This window comes from Lygodium microphyllum, chromosome 12 (genome assembly GCF_053477565.2).
Source record: "Lygodium microphyllum isolate KBCC chromosome 12, Lygodium_microphyllum_v1.1.10, whole genome shotgun sequence".
Lineage (NCBI taxonomy): Eukaryota > Viridiplantae > Streptophyta > Polypodiopsida > Schizaeales > Lygodiaceae > Lygodium > Lygodium microphyllum.
In genome coordinates this window covers 88100060-88121481 of record NC_141146.1, presented here as the reverse complement: position 1 = coordinate 88121481, position 21422 = coordinate 88100060, and the positions used below count along the sequence as shown (strand labels likewise).

The following is a 21422-nucleotide window of genomic DNA, read 5'->3' as shown; positions in this document are numbered from 1 at the left end:
TAGGGAAAGAAACGTGCAATGGACCACCTATTCGAGCTATAAACGCAGTAAACGCATCTACATTTTGGAAATCTGGGCTACTCGTCCACAATGAAAACTTGCTCTTCTGCAAGAAATCTCCAGACTATGTCCTCATTTAGGCTCTGATACCATGTGAGAGTGCACAACAGAAGAGAAACACGAACAGAGAGAGAAGCAAAGAGAGAGAGAGAGAGAGAGAGAGAGAGAGAGACACACACACACAGAGAAAGCAGAAGATGAGAGAAGAATACTGCACTGACTGAAAAAGAATGTTGATACAATAATGATGGACTGATCAGTCCCTGCACGCAACCCACAACGTTAGTGAGGGCAGCAGATTAGGCTGATGATGACTGCAACACCAAAGATGAAGAAAGACGACGGAGTCAGAGTGTGCGCGTGTTGGAGAAAAAGAAAATTGAATGAGATAATCTGCCAAGTGTAGGATGGGCAGGCTATAAATAGCCATAAATGTCCTAAACTGGCCGACCTGCAACAACAAATACCATAAATACTGGCCGACCAGCATTTGATGCTGGTCGCACTAAGAAAATGCTAGAAAAATGATAGGTGGCCACAGAAAAATCCGACTAGTAAAAACAATGTCCGGCAAGTGTGGACAGCCTAGGAAATGCAGAAATTGCCATGGAAAACACACTGGAACCCGACAAACAAAAGAAATGCACCCAAATAACCACTCTAGAATGAGTAGCCTCTCCCATCAAAACACATGATAAGACCTGTCAAAGCTCCAAAAGTCCTCGTCTGACTCAAACTGAGGCTCACAGACAGGAGATGACAAGGCATGACAAACATGATTGGTAATAGTTATTCCTCTTTCACCAACAATGCAGAATGCAGAACTATGGCATGCCCGCTTTGGACATATGAGTTTTGGGAGTTTGACAACCCTTCAAAGATGTCATATGGTAGATACTTTGTCTCCAATGGAGACTCCACCTCCTCATGCATGCGAGAGATGTACTTTGGGCAAAATGCACGAGTTTCCTGTCAAAAAGAATGGTGCAATGCGTGCTGTCCGAAAAGTACAGTTTATTCACTCTAATGTTTGTGATCCCATAAGGACACGTGAACTGGGGGGGTCATCTTTACTTTTTCACATTTATTGATGACTACTCTCGGTATATATGGGTGCATGGGCTGAAGGCAAAATCTGATGTATTCATGCATTTAAACATCTTATTGCAAATTTTGAGACTAAAACTGGCCTAAAAGTGCAAACAATTCGCAGGAATAGAGGGGGGGTACATGTATCGTGCTTTTGAGACATATTTGCTTGATCATAGCATTACGCGTCAACCCATCGTTAGAATGACACCTTAGCAAAATGGTGTTGCTAAAAGGAAGAATCGAACTCTTATGGAGATGACTCGTTGTACACCCACTAAGGCATTGAAGATGATCGCACTAATCGAAGCTTGGCATGGCAAGAAACCCAAAGTTGACTACTTTCCGGTGTTTAGATGCATAGCCTAAGCACATGTCCCAAAAGAGCTTAGTGAAAAGCTTAATGACAAGGTTGTAAAATGCATATTTACTGGCTACAATTCAAAAAGCAAGGGCTATCACTTGTATAACCCACACACGAAGAAAGTTTCTATCAGTAGGGATGTCATATTTGTTGAAAATGTTACATTTTAACATGCTCAATTTCAAATGCCAGTCACCCATGACATTGGTGATGTCTTTGAAGGTCTTTTGCCACTTTCTTTGGAGTCCATGCCTACTGTAAATGGAACGACAAACATAATACGACAAGCTATTGTTGCACTATATGCTCCTACAACAGGGTTTTAATGATGGTTTGCCCACATGTAGTGAAAGAAGTAATACAGCATGAAAGGGCTGCTACAAATGCAGCCAAAACAGTCCCAAGATGGCTATTACATACTCTCTAGGAGAGTAAAATGGACACTCCTTTACCTCAGCACACTAGAAGGGTTACTAGGCATGCAGCACATGATGCAAGGGGAGGCACATTTGACTACTTTTACGGAAGTGGATCATTGTGATAAGCATGTGTTTACAAGCTCACTGTTGAATGATGATGAGCCTCATTCCTTCGATAAAGCTAAGCACAATGTACATTGGATGCACACCATGCAAGATGAGTTAGACTCTATTGCCACTAACTCTACATGGGAACTTGTGGATTTACCACTTGGTAAGAAGACCATTGGCACAAAAAGGGTTTTTTAACTCAAACGTAAGGCTAATGGCTATTTAACTCAAAAGGGTTTGTTTCTATGTTTGAGTTTTGCTTTTAGGATCTGAGTTTTGCACGTCTATGTCTATATCATTGTATTTTTGTCGTGGTCGTACACTCTGTTTCCTCGATGCAAACCCTAGCAACTACTTCAAAGTTTTCTTCGCAGGAGAGTCCCTATGTAAATGGAGGCTTGGGGATTTAAGGGTTAATTGATTTAGCCTTGGCAAGGCTCACACAGAAGGTAATGGGCCACCTAGGCAAAATGCGATGAGGAAGAAGAATTGAGATGAGCTAGAACATCGTCACCTTGTACACAAATAGCAAGTTTATCATCTTGGATTGTTAGCGAAGCTAAATTGAATGAGTATGAGAGGATTAACAAATAGATTGCAACATGGAACCATTGCATGAAAGACAACTAGCGATTCTATTTGGGGGGCAGCCGTAAGCTAAACATGAATAAAAATTATAAAGAGGGTATTAATTGACTTGCTTATGGGATGCAAGAGGCCGGCAGGATGAATCGTCATCTCTTCACCCTCTTTTTTTGGACCAACCACTATCTGGAGCTTCTTTCTTTCTTAGCTCTCAACCTTCATCACAAAACAATTGAATAAGTAAACCTCTGAGGGCTTTTCCCATGGCCAAGCACACTAAAGGGGTGGGCATCAATCATGTGGAGATCCATAAGCGTGGTTTGAAGGCTAAGCTTGCAGGCTCCCTTGTGCTATCTTGAAATTTAATATGGCTTTTTGTTGTTTTGGTTTACTCACTTGTTTCTATGGATGAATGACAAGATCCATGCTAAACCTGAATTTGCAAAATCTATTGGAAATTCAAGACCCATTCAGAAAAGGAAGTTCAATAGCTCATTGTGTCACTCCAAGACTTGAAGAAACTGATCCCGATGCATTCTCTTGGTCTTGGAAAAGTAAAGCTTATGTTCTATATTGTGCGTCTGGAAGCATAGGCCCAGAAAATCTGTGTAAATGGTGTTTCTTTGGAGTTTCTGTAAGAAACCTATTCTCCATATGAAAAATTAGTTGTAATACAAACTGTTGTTTGTATAGAAATCCCTCTAAGTCTTCTTGATGGCATAATTGATATCATAACCTACCCTGATCCAATCTAAAAAGCAGGTCCTTTTGTATCTCCCGCTCTAAGCTCATGACCTCGTATCTTACCTTGGATCTTGCACCCACAATTTCGACCATGATTATGTATGGTTGTCCATGCACAAAGATAATCTCTTGGACTTTTCAAATGAGGATGCTCATCCTAGAGTTACCTCCTTGTATCAAGAGTGTGAGGGTTCCAAAAGAGGTTCCAAATGTGGTATATTGTGTGTGTGTGGTTCCCCAAGAGAAGTTTACCCTCCAAGTGTCTCATGTTGAAGATAACTTCCCCTTGTACAAGTTTGTGAAAGTGTAAAAGGCTACACAATCCAATGTATATGTAGATAAACAAGGTTCCATGATCTTTTGTGCGAATTTTTGAGTTTCAAGTATATTATGAGCTTTGGTTTCCGTGGATCAATGTTGGGTTATGAATGGGGTTAATTCCACCCTTTCTCCAACTGTCACCAAAATGAGAAATGGCCTAAATGATTTGAACTCTAATTCTGGTAACCCTAGCTCTTAGCATGGTGACCATTGCACCAGTAGTGAAGGATTTGACACTAGGATATGCAATGAACAAGTGTACAAGCTACGTGGTACAAGGATGGGGCAAAAGAAACAAGGTGCAATATCAAACTTTCATTAATTGAAGGTTTGCACCTTAGGTTTAATGATCGTTTGAAAGTTTCGCCCAGTAAGCAACTAATTTAAGGCACATGGGAATCACTGGCATAAAGAGAGTGTTGGTTTGTAACAAGAAGTCACTTGTGATTCATACAAGTTTCGAATGAGAATAAAGAAATACCTAAAGGAGCGCAAACTTTTGGAGCCAACAGGTATCATGTATGGTGCAAGAGCACTCTAGCTCCAATTATGTGTAGATCTTTCTTATTGAATTGAATAGTGTATGTACTATAAGTTTATGTTCACTGCCCTATAGATCAAATCTAAAGGCCAGTTTTACTGACAGCTCTTTAACCTAACTCATTATTTCCCAACAAGCATCACTCTATCGGGTGGCTTGTTCAAAGGTGTACTACCAAACATTACGTTAATGGGATGATCGTTTGACCTTTCAAATAGTAATTCCCCAATTGAGGAGTCAAAAAAACAATCTTGGAATTCATTTAAGAAATTTTTTCCACTCATCATTCACTATTGAAACATTAGACTTAGCATCATCTTTACTTTTGCAAAAAGCAAGTACACCAAAATATGATTCTTCATTACTAAAGCAAACGCTAAAGCAAACACAATAAGAATTGACTCTCCCTACAACTTTACATCAAGAACATACTACCTTCCATGTGATTTAGAGCAATATTCTAGGATGATCTCTATCCAAATCCTTGATAGAGCCTCTACTATGGATACATCCTAAAGGTCTATAGCATGACTACATCTCGAGGTCCAAAATGTGCCATGCTATGATACTCGCAATAGACTCCCATCTGTGGCAATGTCCCTAGGTCCACTATGCTTGCAAGTAATCTAGAGTGGGAATCCTACTTCAGATGTTGTCCAATATGAGAAAAGAAAGACTCCCCTAAATATCCTCATAGCCACATGTTGGGCCTCTATCTGTGACCCAAGCTACAGTCCCACATGTCACCACCATGGTCTCTACTATACCATGGAAGATGATCCCAAGGGCTCTCCTCCATACCTCCTAAGCTCTAGGGGAGTTCCATAGGGAGTGTCTCTGTGTCTCCTCTAGCTCCTAAGCTCTCCTCCATACCTCCTCAGCTCTAGGGAAGTTCCATAGGAAGTGTCTCTATATCCAAGCTAACTGCCACTACTAAGCTCCTTGAGCTAGAAACAAAGAGATCTTCCTATGTCTAAAGCTATCATGTAGCCTCCTCCATAAGTCGTTTAAGAACAAGTGTGAGATGCCCTCTTTGGGCAAATAGGGGATTGCTGCTAGCTGTGCTGTAATCTTAGGCATCTTAATCCTCCTATTTTTTTGAGTTGTTTTTTGGAATTATATTCAGCCAAAATGCAAGATCATTTACTAAGATTCAGGCTGTTAATTTTACTTGCTGAACACCTCCTTTACATAGCCAACACCAACAAATGAGTTGGAACTAAGGTTGAGGAGAGCTGAAGTAGCAGAGAAATGAGCTAGAACCATGCTCACAATGGCTCTAACATCGTGTTAAACAACACGGATCTTGAACATGGTTTAGCTATGGAGGATAGAATACATAGACATGAACCATGATGACATAGACAAGGCACAATGACTATTACTCAAGTGAATTAGGTTCCAAGATTTAAGTGCTTGGACTCATAAACACAATCTTGGGTAGAACATGACAATGATTGAAAGGACAAAGTACAATAGCATTGCATTGAAGTAAGAACCAAGTACGTGCTTATGTAGCCTTTGGGTTATTCCACTCTCTTCACTATGCTTATGGGATACAGAGCATCTCTTCCTAGAGCATACATCAAGAAGAAGAAGAAGAAGAAGAAGAAGAAGAAGAAGAAGAGGGAGAGAGAGAAGGAGAAGAAGAGAGGATGAAGAAGAGGGAGAGAGAGAGAGAAGGAGAAGAAGAGAAGAAGAGAAGAAGAAGAAGAGGGAGAGAGAGAAGGAGAAGAAGAAGAAGAAGAAGAAGAAGAAGAAGAAGAAGAGAGAGAGAGAGAGAGAGAAGGGAGAGAAGAGAGAGAGAGAGAGAGGGACCACTTCTACTCTACAAGGCTATTGAAATTCAAATTGGGCCAATGTCATCAACACCAGGTTCTAATATGGAAAATACTACTTCACCCTTAGCTCAAGACATCAGTTTCCCATCAATTGTCCAATCGGAAGCAACCCACAATCACAAGATCTTGCATCGAGGGGATGTATCAGCCATGCTGCACAGCTACTTTGGAGCTCTTGCATCTTCACCAGCTTCTTTGGGAGTTAAGGCGTGCACAAACGCAGCCCATCAAAACAGATTTAATCATCAGCATTGAAGAATTTTATGTACAATGTAGGATAGTAATGTTCCACTCAGAGAACAAAAGGTTAACTTACTCTTGTTTGTTAATTCAAGCTTTATATAAGAAAAAAACAAACAGGCTGACCTTCTCCACCCCTTGTCCCATTTCACCCTACATTAGAAAGGTGATCTTTCATTTTTCATTTCTTAAAGAGACTTAATCATAGTAGTAACACATCCTTGAATGCTAGAGCTAAAACTTACCAGCGTCCAAAGATATTTCCAACTCCATCTTCCCGAACCACTAATCCAGTTGAATCCATAAGATTCTTTATATACCTTTAAAAAAATATCCATTTTAAGTAGTTTTACTTTGCATTGAACCTAGAGAAGTGACAAAGTGACATTTAGTATGTAGACATCCAGATTATGTAAAGCATCAGAAATTACGAGTCATGGCACGCTAACAAATTTGAATTCTGCAGCATGAAACAACTGAAAAGTTGAGCCTTCCAATCACAAAGTGTGCACATACAAATGTTAATTAGAAACAATATGTAGATAAAGCGTTAAGAACTCTTTTTCCAATAAATCTCAATCTTTGAAGAGACTCCAAAAGAAGGTAGGATTTGAATAATTAAACAGAAAGTTTCAGAAATAATGAGGATGGGTCACTATCTAACGGTGACTCCCACTCTATAGCTGTATAAACTTAGAAATTAAGAAGCGAACTAATCAGGTCATCATAGCAGATGCAATATGTATCCTGAATTTCCTATGCCCCTACCACTCAACATCAGGTTTTCTGAACTTCCTATGCCCCTTCTACTCAGATTCAGATGTCCAGTTTCATACTTACAGTGATTCTTGGTTTAATTTTTTATTTAACGGAGCTTTTGAACAGCCTTAATAAACAGCAACAGTCAAATTCTAGTTTATAGACAACTGATACACATGGGAAGGAAACCACCTCTAATATGGATAGGTATTTTTTGTGTGCGACCTAGAAATAATGAGTCAGTCAACTAAGTAACTACTAGTCATTTAAACTCCTAATTTATGATGAGGCTGTCAGCTTTGCTTATACTCATCAGATATGTTTTTTGATGCAATGGGACATAGTCCCATGAGATGTTTTTTAAATAGTATAATCTCCAAGCGCTGTCACTCCAAAAACATGCATACTAACCCTCCCAAAGGAGGAGGCCAAGAGTTCAAAGTGCACACTAATTGAATGCTATTAAGATTTAAAAGCTCTTTGTCAGCATTTTCCAGTGAAAAGCTGCAAGAAAAGAAAAGCATATACTCACCGAAAACGCCAGGGGGGAGCGGGATGATGTTTGTGTGTACGGGTGGAAATATGTGTTATTGTTCCAGAATGTAGAGCACTTATCAATCACATTTTTTGGAAGAAAGAGCATAATACAACAAACATCTCCATTAGGTACTCTTATGTTTGTGGTGTGGCATACAGTATGTATCAGAGACATTCTTTATGAAGAGAAAGCATTATACTACAAACATCTCCATTAGGTGTTTGCTGTGAACACTTTGTAAGCTTGTGGAAATCTGTCATGTTATGGATACCTCCGAGCGGTAACATCAGCTTCTGTGTACAAGACTCTTGTGACAGAGGGTGCTGGTGAATCTGAAAAGGATGCGAGTTCATCAATCTGTGAGCAAAAACAACAGTATCATTTTGGCAGAACAAGCAACTGATTCAACCCCCCTTATTTTTCTGAATAGGATTCCTTCATTAGTTAGAATAAACATAGTACATTGTAAACAAGGGACTCTACAAGCAAGCAAGCACACACAAAAGCGGTGCTATCCAAAGTATTGTCACATAAGGGACGGATGAAAAGAAATGCTAGAGCAAACCCAAAGAAATGCAAAAAATGTGACAACAAAATGAACACAATTTGATGAATGCCCAAACACGATGAGTGTATAGGAATGTAAATGATACAATGGGGCCTTGAACCTTTGTATCTCAAGGACCAGGGCAAAGGTGAGCTGAGAGCAGTGTCAATGACACCAACAGCAGCTCCAAGAGTGTGCCGTACTGAAGAGTATCCCCAAAACTCAGCAGCAGCAATCCACCAGGGCTGATGATGATGTGGACAGTAGTTGAGGGAGGAAATGCAGTCCTCTTGATCAGCAAGATGTCATGGATTTCTTCAGACAGCAAAACACAACATGCAGGCTGGAAAACAGCAGCCCAACTGATGCCAGATGATGGTGATGTGATGGCGTCAGCTGGCTGTCCTCCAAATGTGGCAAATGCAGGCTGAGATGATCAAAACACTGCTGCAGCAGGCCATGGAAATGACAAACAGCAGAGCAACAGCCTCCAAGCGATGTTGACATGCTGGGCACCAATAAGGCCATTCCTCCAGCAGCTTACAACGTCCTCCAAGCAGGGGCAGCCTCCAAATGATTGGTGACAACAATGCAGCAGGGCAGCAGCTCCTGATGAGGTATGGGCAGTAGAGGAGATGGACAATGACTGATGGCTGATGGCTGATGACAGATGATGGATAATTAGGGATGAATCAGGGATGAGACTAGATGCCCAAAAAATGTCATTTCATAGGGATTTTTTTGCCATTTTTCCTATAGACAAATAATATTGCCTTTATTCATAAATAAATGCTTTTGGGGCTGTTTTAACGGAGTAAAATTAGGCATTAATGCCTGACAATTTTGTGTTAATACATGCCTTAATTTTGGTGCTCAATAACAGACATATATCTAACAAAAAAAAATGCTACTTCAACAAGGATCAGACCCATCTTCAGTATGAAATAGCCCAAGGCTCCAACTCAGCTAAAAAGCATGGAAGGCCTTGTCATCAAAATGAGAAATGTGAAAGAATTTTTAATGATATGATTAAGCTTCACCTAGGATTTTAAATTTAAAATCAATTATTTGGGTGGGTATAACACACAAATCTCTTGTAGATCATATCATCTAGAGTGCAGTACAATGGGAATAGTAATGCTTCGAGATTGGAGCCCTTGCCATTGTGGCTCGATCAATCATGGTATTGATGTTGAAGAAGAGAAGTTGTAAAATATTATTGTATATCATTGGTTTTTGATTCAACAACTTGATTAGTAGCTTTAAGTACTTCTAGGTGATGACGAAGGCTAGACCAAGATAGTTGCTGAAGTTTTTGACAAACTTGGAGAAAGAATCCTTTATATCCCCATGCTGGCATAGATACACATTTTAAGGGTCTATGGCAGAGCACTCCTTAACCTTGACAAACCAAGAGTAGTACCACCACCTCTACACCCTCCTTCAACCTTTTAGTACTAAAGACTAACTACATTATTGAAGAGTTCTTTGTTAGCAAGGTGCATGCAATAGCTTTTAAACCAAGAGAGCAAGATGAGGAAAACTAAGACCTCTTTGAAACTTCATTATTGAAAAACCATGAAGTACAAGTAATATGAAAAATATTTTTAAAAAATCTCTAAATCAGCATATATTGAATCATAACCAAATCTTACCCATACACCTCATGGGCCCAAAGCTCATAAAATACTGTGATAGGAAAAGGAAGATCAACAACTTTGTCTAATTCCAGGTCTCTAAGACCTTAGTCCGATGTACGCGAACTTCAATATCATAATGCAAGAAAAGAAAACATGGTTCTGTGCCATGGAATTTGAGAAGGTGAGTTGTTGAGTTGGTTACAACCTCTCTCTTCCTTTATCTTCTCTCCTCACGGTTCATTTTCCTCTCCCACTTTGGCACAACTCTTGTTCTCTCTCTTGTGCTTTGTCACTTTCTCTCTTTCATGGAAGAAAAGAGTGAGAGTGAGGATAAAGACATTGATGTATCTTTTGTGTGCCTTCTTTCTTGTGTGTTTTGAGGGTGTTGGTTTCTTGGTGATTAGGGAGTGTTTTCTTGCAGGTTTTGTAGCTAGCAAGCTACTTGCAACCTCTACTTGGCTGATTCGAGCTTCATTTTGTACAGTGGCAGGGTGCTCCTCGTGGGTGCATTGGCCAAGGCCCAAGAAAGAGGTGGCTATGAGATTCGCAAAAAGAAGAGATTGTAATTATGTTATGACAGAAAGATTCAATACTCAGTTACATTTTCAGAGGCAGGAGATTGGAGAAGAGGCTATCATTGCACTTCCTATCCTTCACCACCACCTAAATCCATCCTCCAAGTCCCCCCTCTTGCTTTCGTCACATCTATCACTTCCCAGCTCCACCTCCCTGCCCCGCATCCACTTCTGCCAACACAGTCCCCATTCAGCTCCCCAATCTCCACATAACAGTCCTCCTCAACCTTTGCCTTTCCAACCCTCATCCCAGCCTTCCCATGGTATTGCTGCAGTTGGAGCCTGTGCCCATCAGTGATTAATTTCAACACCTTTTGATCAGCAAAAATCATGCCAGCAAGCGGTCAAAATTCTATGTCACATCCTGCCTTCCTCTTGTTTTCTACATAGCAGTTACAACCCCTTCATCTTATCCATCCACAAGTCATGCTTTAATTAAAAAGCTTTTCTTTATTATCCTTTTTTTTTAAGGCTTAACCAATAAGCTTTTTAAAAAATCCCTTCTTAATGGTGCTTCGTGTGCATATCTTCTCTTAGCCTCAAATCATGCCTTCTTTCACCAAGACCATCATCCAATACACAATGAATTCGGTAACTTTCCTTTTAGTCAATTTTCATTCTTTTATTCTTAATAAAACCTACCTTCCTTTCCCTTTCTAGCATAGATTGACCAAGTGGAGTGCATGATCATAAAACCTTTGGTGAGGGAATGCTTGTGTGTGATACCTTTTGGTGGGTTTTATTTTTGCACTTCACGTGTGGTTTTCTTTTAGCCTATATTGAGTATGATGCATCTCCTTGTAAGCAATTTGTTGAAAAGCCCTATCTTTCATATTTTGATTGTAGTTCTATTCGATGTGCTTGTGACCTAGGCTAAATGTCCTAGTTGTGCGTTTTTCTTTTGTGTGTTATTTCTCTTCCTCTTCCAAAAGAAATCAAGAAGACCAAGGAAAAAAGATGGAGCTAAAGACTTTTTCAAAAGCTAAACTCAATTCTTATTCAGTATGTTCGCAGCACGGACGCTTCACATTTAAGTGCACGAGGAATGATAGCCACCAAATATGTGCAAATAAAGGTTTCAAAATTTGCTCATCATGAAAACATATTTTACAGAATGGCTTTTTGTAGTTGTAATTCTTGTTCAATATCATATATAAAGCAATGTAAATGCAAGAGCCAAAAGCTCATAAAACATTGTGATAGGAAAAGGAAGGTGAACACCTTTTGTCTCATTCCACAAATTGAAGGGTCTCTCAGACCTTAGTCCAATATATGCAACCTTTAATATCATAATGCAAGAAAGGAAAAAGGTGGTTTTGTGCCATAGGATTTGAGAAGGTAGGTTGTTGAGTTGGTTATAACCTCTCTCTTCCTCTATCTTCCCTCCTCATGGTTTATTTCCCTCTCTCCCACTTCAGCACAACTCTTGTTCTCTCTCGTGTGCTTTCTTGTTTTATCTCTTTCATGGAAAAAGAAAGTAAGAGTGAGGATGAAGATATTGATATATCTTTTATGTGTCTTCTCTCGTGTGTTTTGAGGATGTGGTTTTTTGGTGAGATGGGAGTATTTTCTTATAGGTTTTGTGGCCAGAAAGCTATTTGCAGCCTCTACTTAGCTGGTTTGAGCTTCGTTTGTACAGTGGTAGGGTGCTCTTCATTTTAATACACTCCAACACACAAGGACTCTTCTCCATCTTCCAATGATGCCTTCCAACATCAACTTGATCCAATGAACTCACTAAGACCTAGGGTTGCATGCAAGGACTGATCTATCATCTTTGTATTTAGCATTCTTTTGGAGTTCATTGTAGATTTTCTTCTTCCATTCACTTCTTTCATTGCAGTCATTCTCTTCCCTTCTCTCTGTGTTCATGTTTCCTCTATTGTTGTGCACTCTCACATTGCCTCCATCAAATCTGCCCATTTAGTCTTAATCTAATCTCAACCCATGTCACAAATGTATCAATAAGCAAAATCAATAATCTGCCCATTTAGTCTTAATCTAATCTCAACCCATGTCACAAATGTATCAATAAGCAAAATCAATAATATCATAAATAACTTCATGTGGACCAAACAAAGATTTATAGTACTCAAGGTACATCTGAATAATAGATTTAGGCTCGGTAACCATGTCACCCTACTCGTTCATTAAACAACCATATTCTCCCGAGCATATTTTGGGCATAGACGAGCAAAGAAATGATGAGTCTAACATTATCATCATGCAAAGCATCCACACACATGACCAATTCATCAAAGATAACCCCTGCTTATTGCATAGATATTGAATGTTCCAACAAGCATTGCAAAATGCTTTTTAATAAATATTTCCTTTTGGGGCTATTTTTGTTGGATAATTTTGTGTTAATTGACTCTTTCAGTTTACTTGCTCAACATGCTTAGCTTGGAAAGTGAGCACTAATTATGTTTCTTGTAATTCATGGTAGTCATGGTAGTTTCAAGGGTGGACCTCCAACCATAAAAGTTGCATTTTGACAAAGTTATGACATTTTATTTTACGACATAAATTTTATACAGCTAGATGCATGCTAAATATCATATTGTCGGGACAAAGCACATGCATTATCGCTAAAAATGGGCCATGCATCTATATCCTTGGACATTATCTATGTGCCAAAGCAATCAATTGTTGCACATACTCCAAAAATGATCATGCAATAGAAAAAACTAATTAAAATGCAAAGGTAAACAAGTAAACAAAGCCTTGAAGGCATGCATTGGTCCGAATCACTTCCAAAACCAAAGGATAATGATCAAAAAGAACGTGTTGTCTCTCCGCCCACATATTAATGACTGGTGGAAGAAAATAATCACTCCAACAAATGCACATCTTATCCAACCTAACCCAAGCGTCCAAATGTTGAAGAGATCAGTATGTAAGTCCAAATTGAGAAGGATGAAGCCAAGACCACGTCAGCAAGAGCATATCTTGCTTGACACTCAAGACTATCCATAACAAAGTGAGGCAAAGTCGCCTAGTTCACAAACACACCAACAAAAAACTCACCCATAACAAACCCCAAATGGGCTATAGAGAGGCACTACAAATCTTTTTTGAGAAGTTGATGGTGATCCAGGGCTATATTAATGCATACACATCCACCAACCATAGAGCCTCCCCCTCATACGTGATCTCCACAACCATAGATTTTCCCTAAATATCCTAACAAACCAATGATGGCTGCAATGAAGATCGAACGACCAAAATAACTCCAGATTTATGAGGGACTCGACTAGTAGAGAACAATGTAAGATCTTTACAGACATAGTTGGAACCAACCAACGAGTACTACTTATGCTTCACCGCATAGAAAAACATCCCAATTACTAAAAACAACCCTCCATAACCTACACTAATGAAACCCCTTTAACATTTCATGAAGTAATTCTCATGTTAAATAAAGAGAACTACTAAATCGATGTTTTCCCTATTACATCCATTTAGTAGCCTAAAATCTCTCCATTCACTATGTATAAATCACATCCACAAGATCCACCCTTTGCAAACTAGCAATCAATACATGAGAAGGAAATTGTTGTTGTTGATTATGGAAAGCCACTCAATAGAGCAACAATGTCCCACAAGCATCAAATCTCAATGCAAAATCAAAAGCACATTTATCAACTACTCCAACTACAAGCATCCAAGATGATTGGGGCCTAGGATAAAATCCCTTATCCCTGCATTGAAAAAACTAAGTAACATTATCAAGAACTTGATATGCAAGAGTTAAATGGGATTCTTAACGAGCATGGCATCTAACCATAGTGACCCAAGAAGCATCCTTAGATGCTTCTTCTTGACAAGTAAGACATGACTCATCCTCAAGCCTAGCCTAAAGTAAACCTTTATTTCCATTTCCGTGCAAACCAAAAGGCACATGGGGAGAAACACATTGCTACCAAGACACATCTTGGGGCTTACACTCCTACATATCCACCTTAGGATCCAAACAAAGCTATAAAACCTCAAGATTACGATTACATTCAGAAACAAAATGACCCAATTGGCCACATCTAAAATAGTGCAGCAAAAAAAAAAACAAAACATGTAGACTCTATTTCAATTACAGAAAGCCAAATCAAGCTCCACTAAAACTTGTTCAAGAGATCTCAAAACCAAAGAAAAGAGCCACTAAAGATGAGAAGGGAAATTAACCATTTCCACCCAATTTGGACACACGTGTACCCAAGAACATCCCGAAATTCCTCTATGGGCCTCCATGGAACCACATGAACCAACTCACCATCTAAAAACAAAGGGTCTGCTGCATTATCCACATACAAGCACCCGAAGAACAAAAGAGAACCTCAAAGAACCCTTTTAGTCCTATTGGTTATAGTGTGCATATCAGGCTATGGAGGATGAAGCTCCATAATGGAGAGAGAGAGAGAGAGAAAGAGAGAGAGAGAGCTCCTACAAGTACACAAGCTAAATAGATTGATGCGATAGTTGTTGATGAAAGTATAAGTGATAGTGCCTGAATATATAGCCTAAGGTATCCACCTACACCTTTGACCCTTATTTAATGCGAAGTGGTGCAAAAGGTGTTCACATCTAAATGCGTACTTCTAAACACAATAATGCGTGGTCACACATGAGGATAAATAAATCTAAAAAACCCCCCTTTGGGTCATGGGTAACTAAATCTGTGATACAAAACATATGAAAAAGGAAAAGGGAAGGTCATACCTCGAGGAGACATTTGTCTAATCCCATACAATGATTCTGGAAAGAGGATACATACGTGAGAGAGGTACAACGTGAGGATGATCATCACATGGTCTACCAAGAAGCTCAGAGACCCAATGTAAGACATGGTTCAGAGGTACGTATACATGGCTCAGAGGCTAATAAAAAGCCAACGTGGCTCAGAGACATTGGGCAAAGACCAAAGGCCAAATACATGGATATAGCTTTTGGGATCAACTCAAAGGTAATGCGGTAAGTGGTTACAACCCCCCTTGAAATATAGCTCCTAGTAGAATCATAAAAGGAAAGTACAAATCTTTTTGAATAAAAATCTGTGCAAAGTATCCCACACAGTAAGTGGATGTGTCTGGAAATGTCTTAATATATGTCTAATTCCAAAACACATTATTTATTTATGATCTAATTCAAAATGCATTGATAGGATTCAACATTGCCAAGAGACAATAATTAAACAGATACATTGAGGGCCTTGTCAAAAAAGTAGTAGGTGGCTAATCACGGTCACTATCTAATAAGGTATTAACCACGACATATCAAGTGTGTTGCTTGTCTTGCTACTTGTTCTTCTTCTTGTAGCATTGGTCAACAATGTGGCCAATACGTTTGCAATATCAACACTTGTGTGGTTGTTTCTTGGTGTAGGAGACTATTTGTGCTACATCAACATCTTTGTTGCGCCTTTTATCATCCAAAAGGATGGTAACCATTTCTTCGTATTTCATCTCTCAAGCCACTTTGAGAGCTATCACCGTTTCATGGAATTGTGATTCTTTCATCAAGCTATTAAAAAGTACACCCTTTTTATCATCATCCAGACGGCTATTGAGAGTAGTAAATTGTTGGTAAAGAATACTTAAATGATAAAGATGCTGCTTAAGAGTCTCCAAAGAGTTGTAGGAGATACTAAACAATTGTATCTTCATAAATAATTTGGAATTATTAATATCTTCTCCAAATGTGGTTTGAAGGTCATCCCATACCTCTTTTGCCGTTTTTATAAGATCAAGATGATGATGAAGATTGTCAAAGAGACCGAGCCCAATAATGGCAATTGCGCTTTATTCTTCTCGAGCCATTCCGAATGAAGTTATGGGTTGGCCCCAAACATTCTCTGTCATTAGTGGAGACAACTCTCCATGTGCCTTCTCGCATAAGTATGAGTTGGATCTTTGTCTTCCAAATGGAGAATCCAACACTTGAGAAATTTTCAATTGTGATACCATATCTCAACATCCTAATGGTAGATGCCATGGGGAGAGCTTTGATTGAAAAACCTCAAATTTTGTGATAAATTTTTGAGAAATTTCAAGGGAAAAAGAAAAAAAGAAATAAGTTTGGATAAATTCAAGTAATTTGAAGTGAGATTTGATGGCTGGTATAAAAAGCCCCTAAGTTTGGTGAATAAATTTGAAGAAATTGGGCTCCAATTGAAAAAGCCCCAATCTACATATGAATAATTCTTAAGAATCCAATGTTTAAAGTTTAATTAAAACATTGGTTTTCTGCATTATCTAATACAAATTGATGGATTGGTGATAATTGAGATGCAACAAGTCAATGTGATGTGGCACTCGATAGATGATGGGTTAGAGCCAATAAGTCGTCAATGAGAAGAAGACAGATGAGACATGGCTTGGCAACTAAACTAGAGTTAGATGCGGAGCATGTCAACAAATTATGCAAGGCATGCGTCCGTCTGACCAAGGCACAGGGAACATAAGCAAAGCTATCGAGGCACACTAGCACGTCTGACCAAGGTGCAAGGCACAAGAAATGCGAGTAGACTAGCAAGGGCTCAATGGCTAGGACAATACCTTCTATCTTTCTTCTTCTTCTTTTACTTCTTCTACTATTACGGCAACAATTGTGGACTGCAAGCCTTCGTTGAACAAATAAGATCTGCTCTGAAACCAGTATTGAGTAAGAGCTCGTGTGCATAGCAAGCTATGGAGAATGAAGCTCCATGAGAGAGAGAGAGAGAGAGTCTTGTAAGTACACAACAAGCTAAATAGATTGATGTGATAGTTGTTGATGAAAGCACAAGTGATAGGGCCTGAATATATAGGCTGATATATCCACCTATACCTTTGACCCTTATTTAATGCTAAGTGGTGTAAAAGGTTTTCACACCTAAACATGCACTTTTACACACAATAATGTGTGTTCTTACACGAGGATAAATAGATCTAACAAGTCCATCATATATCTCCTCCACAAAATGAGCCTCCACGTGCCCGTTATCATCAGTTTGATACACATTATCACTTAAAAGCATTGACTACAGCCATGCTTTGATACAAGTGATTAAGAAAGTTCTTCCTGTAAAATAAAATATGGTTGTCCTCCCATGGAAGGCAGCATTCTACAGTAACACTATTCTTGTCCCCAAGACAGCCAGCACATGTTCACCATCCGATACAAAGTTCGTTTTTCATTCATGAGATTGTTAGTGCATGCGAGTGAGGAATACATGCACCCTTTTGAGGCATCTCTAGAGCACCAAAAACCGGAGGATCAATTGCTAACTTGGCACATTTACCCATCTCATCTCTTTCCATTGGCTCACGAAAATCCTTGGCCAAAGTCTCGACATCAGAGTCAGCCAAGTCAGAATAGATGCACCCTGTTGAGGCATCTCTGAAAAACCAAAAACCGGAGGATCAATCGCTAGCTTGGCACATTTACCCATCTCATCTCTTCCCATTGGCTCATGAAAATCCTTGGCCAAAGTCTCCATATCAGAGTCCGCCAAGTCTTTTTCTCCGCCTTCTTGAATCTGCTAATTAAGAAAGACGCTTGCATATCCACTGAAGCATCACCAAAACAAACAATACTTGAGAAGAACACAAGCTGACCTGAAGCTGCTCCCCGCGCGTGCGCACATGTGTGTGTGTGTGTAAGATTTACCAGCAGGTCTGCAATCCACACGGGCTGCAACTCTCTCTCTCTCTCTCTCTCTCTCTCTCTCTCTCTCAAACAAGAAACAACCTGTTGCTGCAGGCGGCGGGTGTCCACGGAGAGGGAGTCAGTCCTGACGCCACATGAAGTACTAAAGGTCTCTTGAGGAAAGCTTGGGTATGCGAGGTTTTCTGATGAGGAAGAAGCTCCATGGCCGAAGCATAACTGGATTAGCAAGACAACTAAAAGGTGATGAAAATGGTCCGCCATAGGCACGCCTGGACGTTACCAGCACGATCCTCCCTCCTCCTGCTTCGATAAACCTCCTGTTTCGATTCGATGATGATTGCCTGCAACTCTCCCTGGCAGCTGACAAGGACCACACCTCTACACGTGGAAGGCTTAGAGTATGTACAGGAGTATTTATAAAGCTACTTTTCATGTTTTCATGCGCGCACTTCATAGTGAAGGTGGTGCCGCACCCAACTCTTAGAGCCCTTTCGCACGTCCCACAGTTTCCTAGTAGCACACTGATCGGGCATAAACTTTACCCCGCGAGGAATAGTTCAATAAGGCTGGGCTCTGACGGAGGTGGTGGCAATATAAAGCACGACCAGCCTTCTCGGGGTAGTAGGATAGTTGAAAGAGGGTGGGCCCGAAGGAAAGAGGAGGAAGGTCAACTACTTGGGGCATGTCGTATCAAAAGCATGTCCCTTTGATATATGTTTGTTGCCACTCATCTGAACCCAACCTAAGTAAGGGTGTAGTTTTATGTACGAAGGTCAAAATGATAGAGCAATTATTGCACACAGCTATGGTCATAGTTTATGTGTGAAACCCTTCCTATCAAGGTAAAGTACTCGTGAGTGGCAACTCAATTGATGGGAATCCCACAATTGACTCTGTGTGTGTGTGTGTGTGTGTGTGTGTGTTAAAGCGAAACAAAGCAAATATCATGCAAGCCAAAATAACAAGAATCAAAATTACATATCTGCATATAAATTTAAGATACAAGGCTTCATCCGAATATCGACGAGAGAGAGAGTGTGTGTGTGTGTGTAATGTCCCCCCCCCCCACCCCCGTGCTTCCTTGTGCCTCCTCTCGTGAGAAACCCCCCTCCCCTAAGAAAAAAAATTTCCAATTTTTTTTTACTCCCTCTCTCTCCCTCTGTCGACTGCATGGCAGGGAGAGAGAGAGTGTGTGTGTGTGAGTGAGAGTAATGTGGAGTAGGGGGGGGGGGGGGGGGGGGGGGGGGGGGCATGCAACCCCCCAGCTGGCGGGGAGCGCCGACTCCTCCCCCCTTACCACCTCCCCCTCCACCTTATAAAGCTCCCCCCTCCCTAGAGTACAGCGCCCCCCTCTCCAACCTCACGACAGGCAGGCCTCCTCCCTAGCCTACGTACACAGGCGGCCCCTCCATCATCGTCCATCAACACAGCGCCCTTCAGACAGCGTCCCTCCCCCCTCTTCGTCATCTGAACCCCCCCCCCTCTGCCCTGGGGCTTCCGACTAAAGCCACCCCCCCTCCTTGATCGCCAGTTGTTGTGGGCCCCCGTGAGCAGAAAAGAAGGAGAGAGAGAGAGAAGAGAAGAAGAGGGAAAGAGAGAGAGAAGGAGAAGAAGAGGAAGAATAGGTAGAAGAGGAAGAGGAGAGGGAGAGAAGAAGAGAAGGAGAGAGAGAAGAGAAAGAGGAGAGGGAGAGAAGCAGAGAAGGAGGGAGAGAATGACAGAAGAAGAAGAGGGAGAGAGAGAGAAGGAGAAGAATAAGAATAAGAGGAGAGAGAGGAGTAGAAGAAGGAGAAGGAGAAGAAGAGGAAGGGAGAGAGAGGAGGAGGAGGAGGAGAGAGAGAGAGAGAGAGAGAGAGAGAGAAGGTTCTAGAAATTTTCCAACCTTTTCCCCCCCTTAAGCCCAATTCACGCCCGGGCTCCCTTTTTGTGCCTTTGGGAGTATATCTTCATCATCAGGATATGCTTAGGTGGCATTGGAGTGCTAGAGTTCTGCAATCCCTGCACAAGAAGACGCATCCCATTAAAGCTCTCTACCGAAGTTCATGTATGAGATACACGGCTCCCAATAGGCGCTCCCTATTCATACATTGTCTCTTAGCCAAGGTTCTTACGGACTTTCTCTCCACGACTCAAAGAATCTCATAATTGAGGATGGCCTCGAAGCGGAGATCTTCCCAAGTGAATGGGAATCCCACAACCATGGACGAAGATTCGGGTCAAGATGCCACCATCCATGCAAACACATTGCCAAGGGTAAACACTAAAGTTTCTCCCCACAATCACGTACTGCTTCAATGTCTTGCTTATCTCATGAGGATAGGGGATCATAATAAAATTCATATTGCATGGTTTGATAGGTATAGAACCTAGGCATGAATCTAGTTACGATAGTTGTAATAATCATAAGATATTTCATGTTTATGGTCAATGAAATGTTAAGTAAAATTGATTAAGGAAAACACATTATAAGATGCCGAAATGCCTGACACAAACACTTGCATGAAGAACATTCTACTGATTAATAATAGAAGATATTTTGGTATTATACATTGAATGGATTACCTTAGTTTGCATTATTTTCATGAAAAGGATTGGAGCCTCGCATCGAAAGAGATAAAAATACTCCCTTATAAAAAAAATGCAATAGCATCCTAAGATTGCAAACCAGTTTTTCATGCGCTAGGATGATAGAGTACATTAAAGTAACAGTTAGATCATGCACATGTCGATATATGTTAACTTGCACACACAATGGGATTGCACGATAAACATTGTTAAAACAGTAGTACTAAAAGAAATTCTGTTTAGAGATCCTTGTCCGAACTCTAGCCGATAGATGAAGATTGGATAACCTATGGCTAATCAGGTTGGAATCTCGTTAGTGTACTCTTGGTGATGTACTAGCAATATGGATTAGCACTTGGTGACCTGTGATATTAGATAGCTACTCTAGGAATTGGGTTGATCTTCTACCCTAAATAGGTAGCCAAGATTAATAAAGGTCAAGATGAAATCACTTAGTTCATTTAAAGGATCTAGAAGGAACTTGTTAAATCGACCTTGGGAAGCCCTAACCCAAGGGGGAGAGCGAACTTTAGGGCAGTTGATTCATGCTAAGCATGTTGCTTGGAACTGTTGAAATGGTTTTAACGAAGGTTGATCTTGTTAAAAATGGATTGTTGACCCAAGTTATGCCTGGTTGTTTGAAAGGTTGTAAAAGTGTTTTGATACATCCAAGTTAAATTGTGGTTGTGCATGCAATGGGATTGCGATACCTTGAAGCAAGAGGTTGTGCATTCAACTGTTTGTTAATGTGGTTTTGGATGTTAACCCAAGTGGGGTGTGGCTGATGATTTCATGGCCGGGTCTAAGATGGCTGATTGCCATGGAAACAAAAGGGATGT

General features: G+C 40.4%; 1 protein-coding gene across 3 annotated transcripts in view; it reads right to left on the bottom strand.

Annotated features, from left to right (window-relative positions):
- Window positions 1-18479, bottom strand: part of UAH (ureidoglycolate amidohydrolase) — a 133454-nt gene extending 114975 nt beyond the window's left edge. Inside the window, exons 1-3 of one of the 3 annotated variants that reach the window (XR_015692675.1) lie at window positions 18100-18471; window positions 7884-7969; window positions 6561-6635 (exon numbers count right to left, since the gene is read on the bottom strand). Coding sequence is in view for 1 of the 3 variants with exons in the window: in XM_087689693.1 (XP_087545819.1) it covers window positions 6561-6635; window positions 7884-7969; window positions 18100-18279 (341 nt within the window). In the remaining 2 variants the exon portion in view is untranslated. Of the gene's footprint in view, window positions 1-6560; window positions 6636-7883; window positions 7970-18099 lie in introns of all 3 variants that reach the window. The other 2 variants (XM_087689693.1, XR_015692676.1) reach the window with 2 other exon arrangements.
- Between the last annotated feature and the right edge of the window lie 2943 nt (window positions 18480-21422).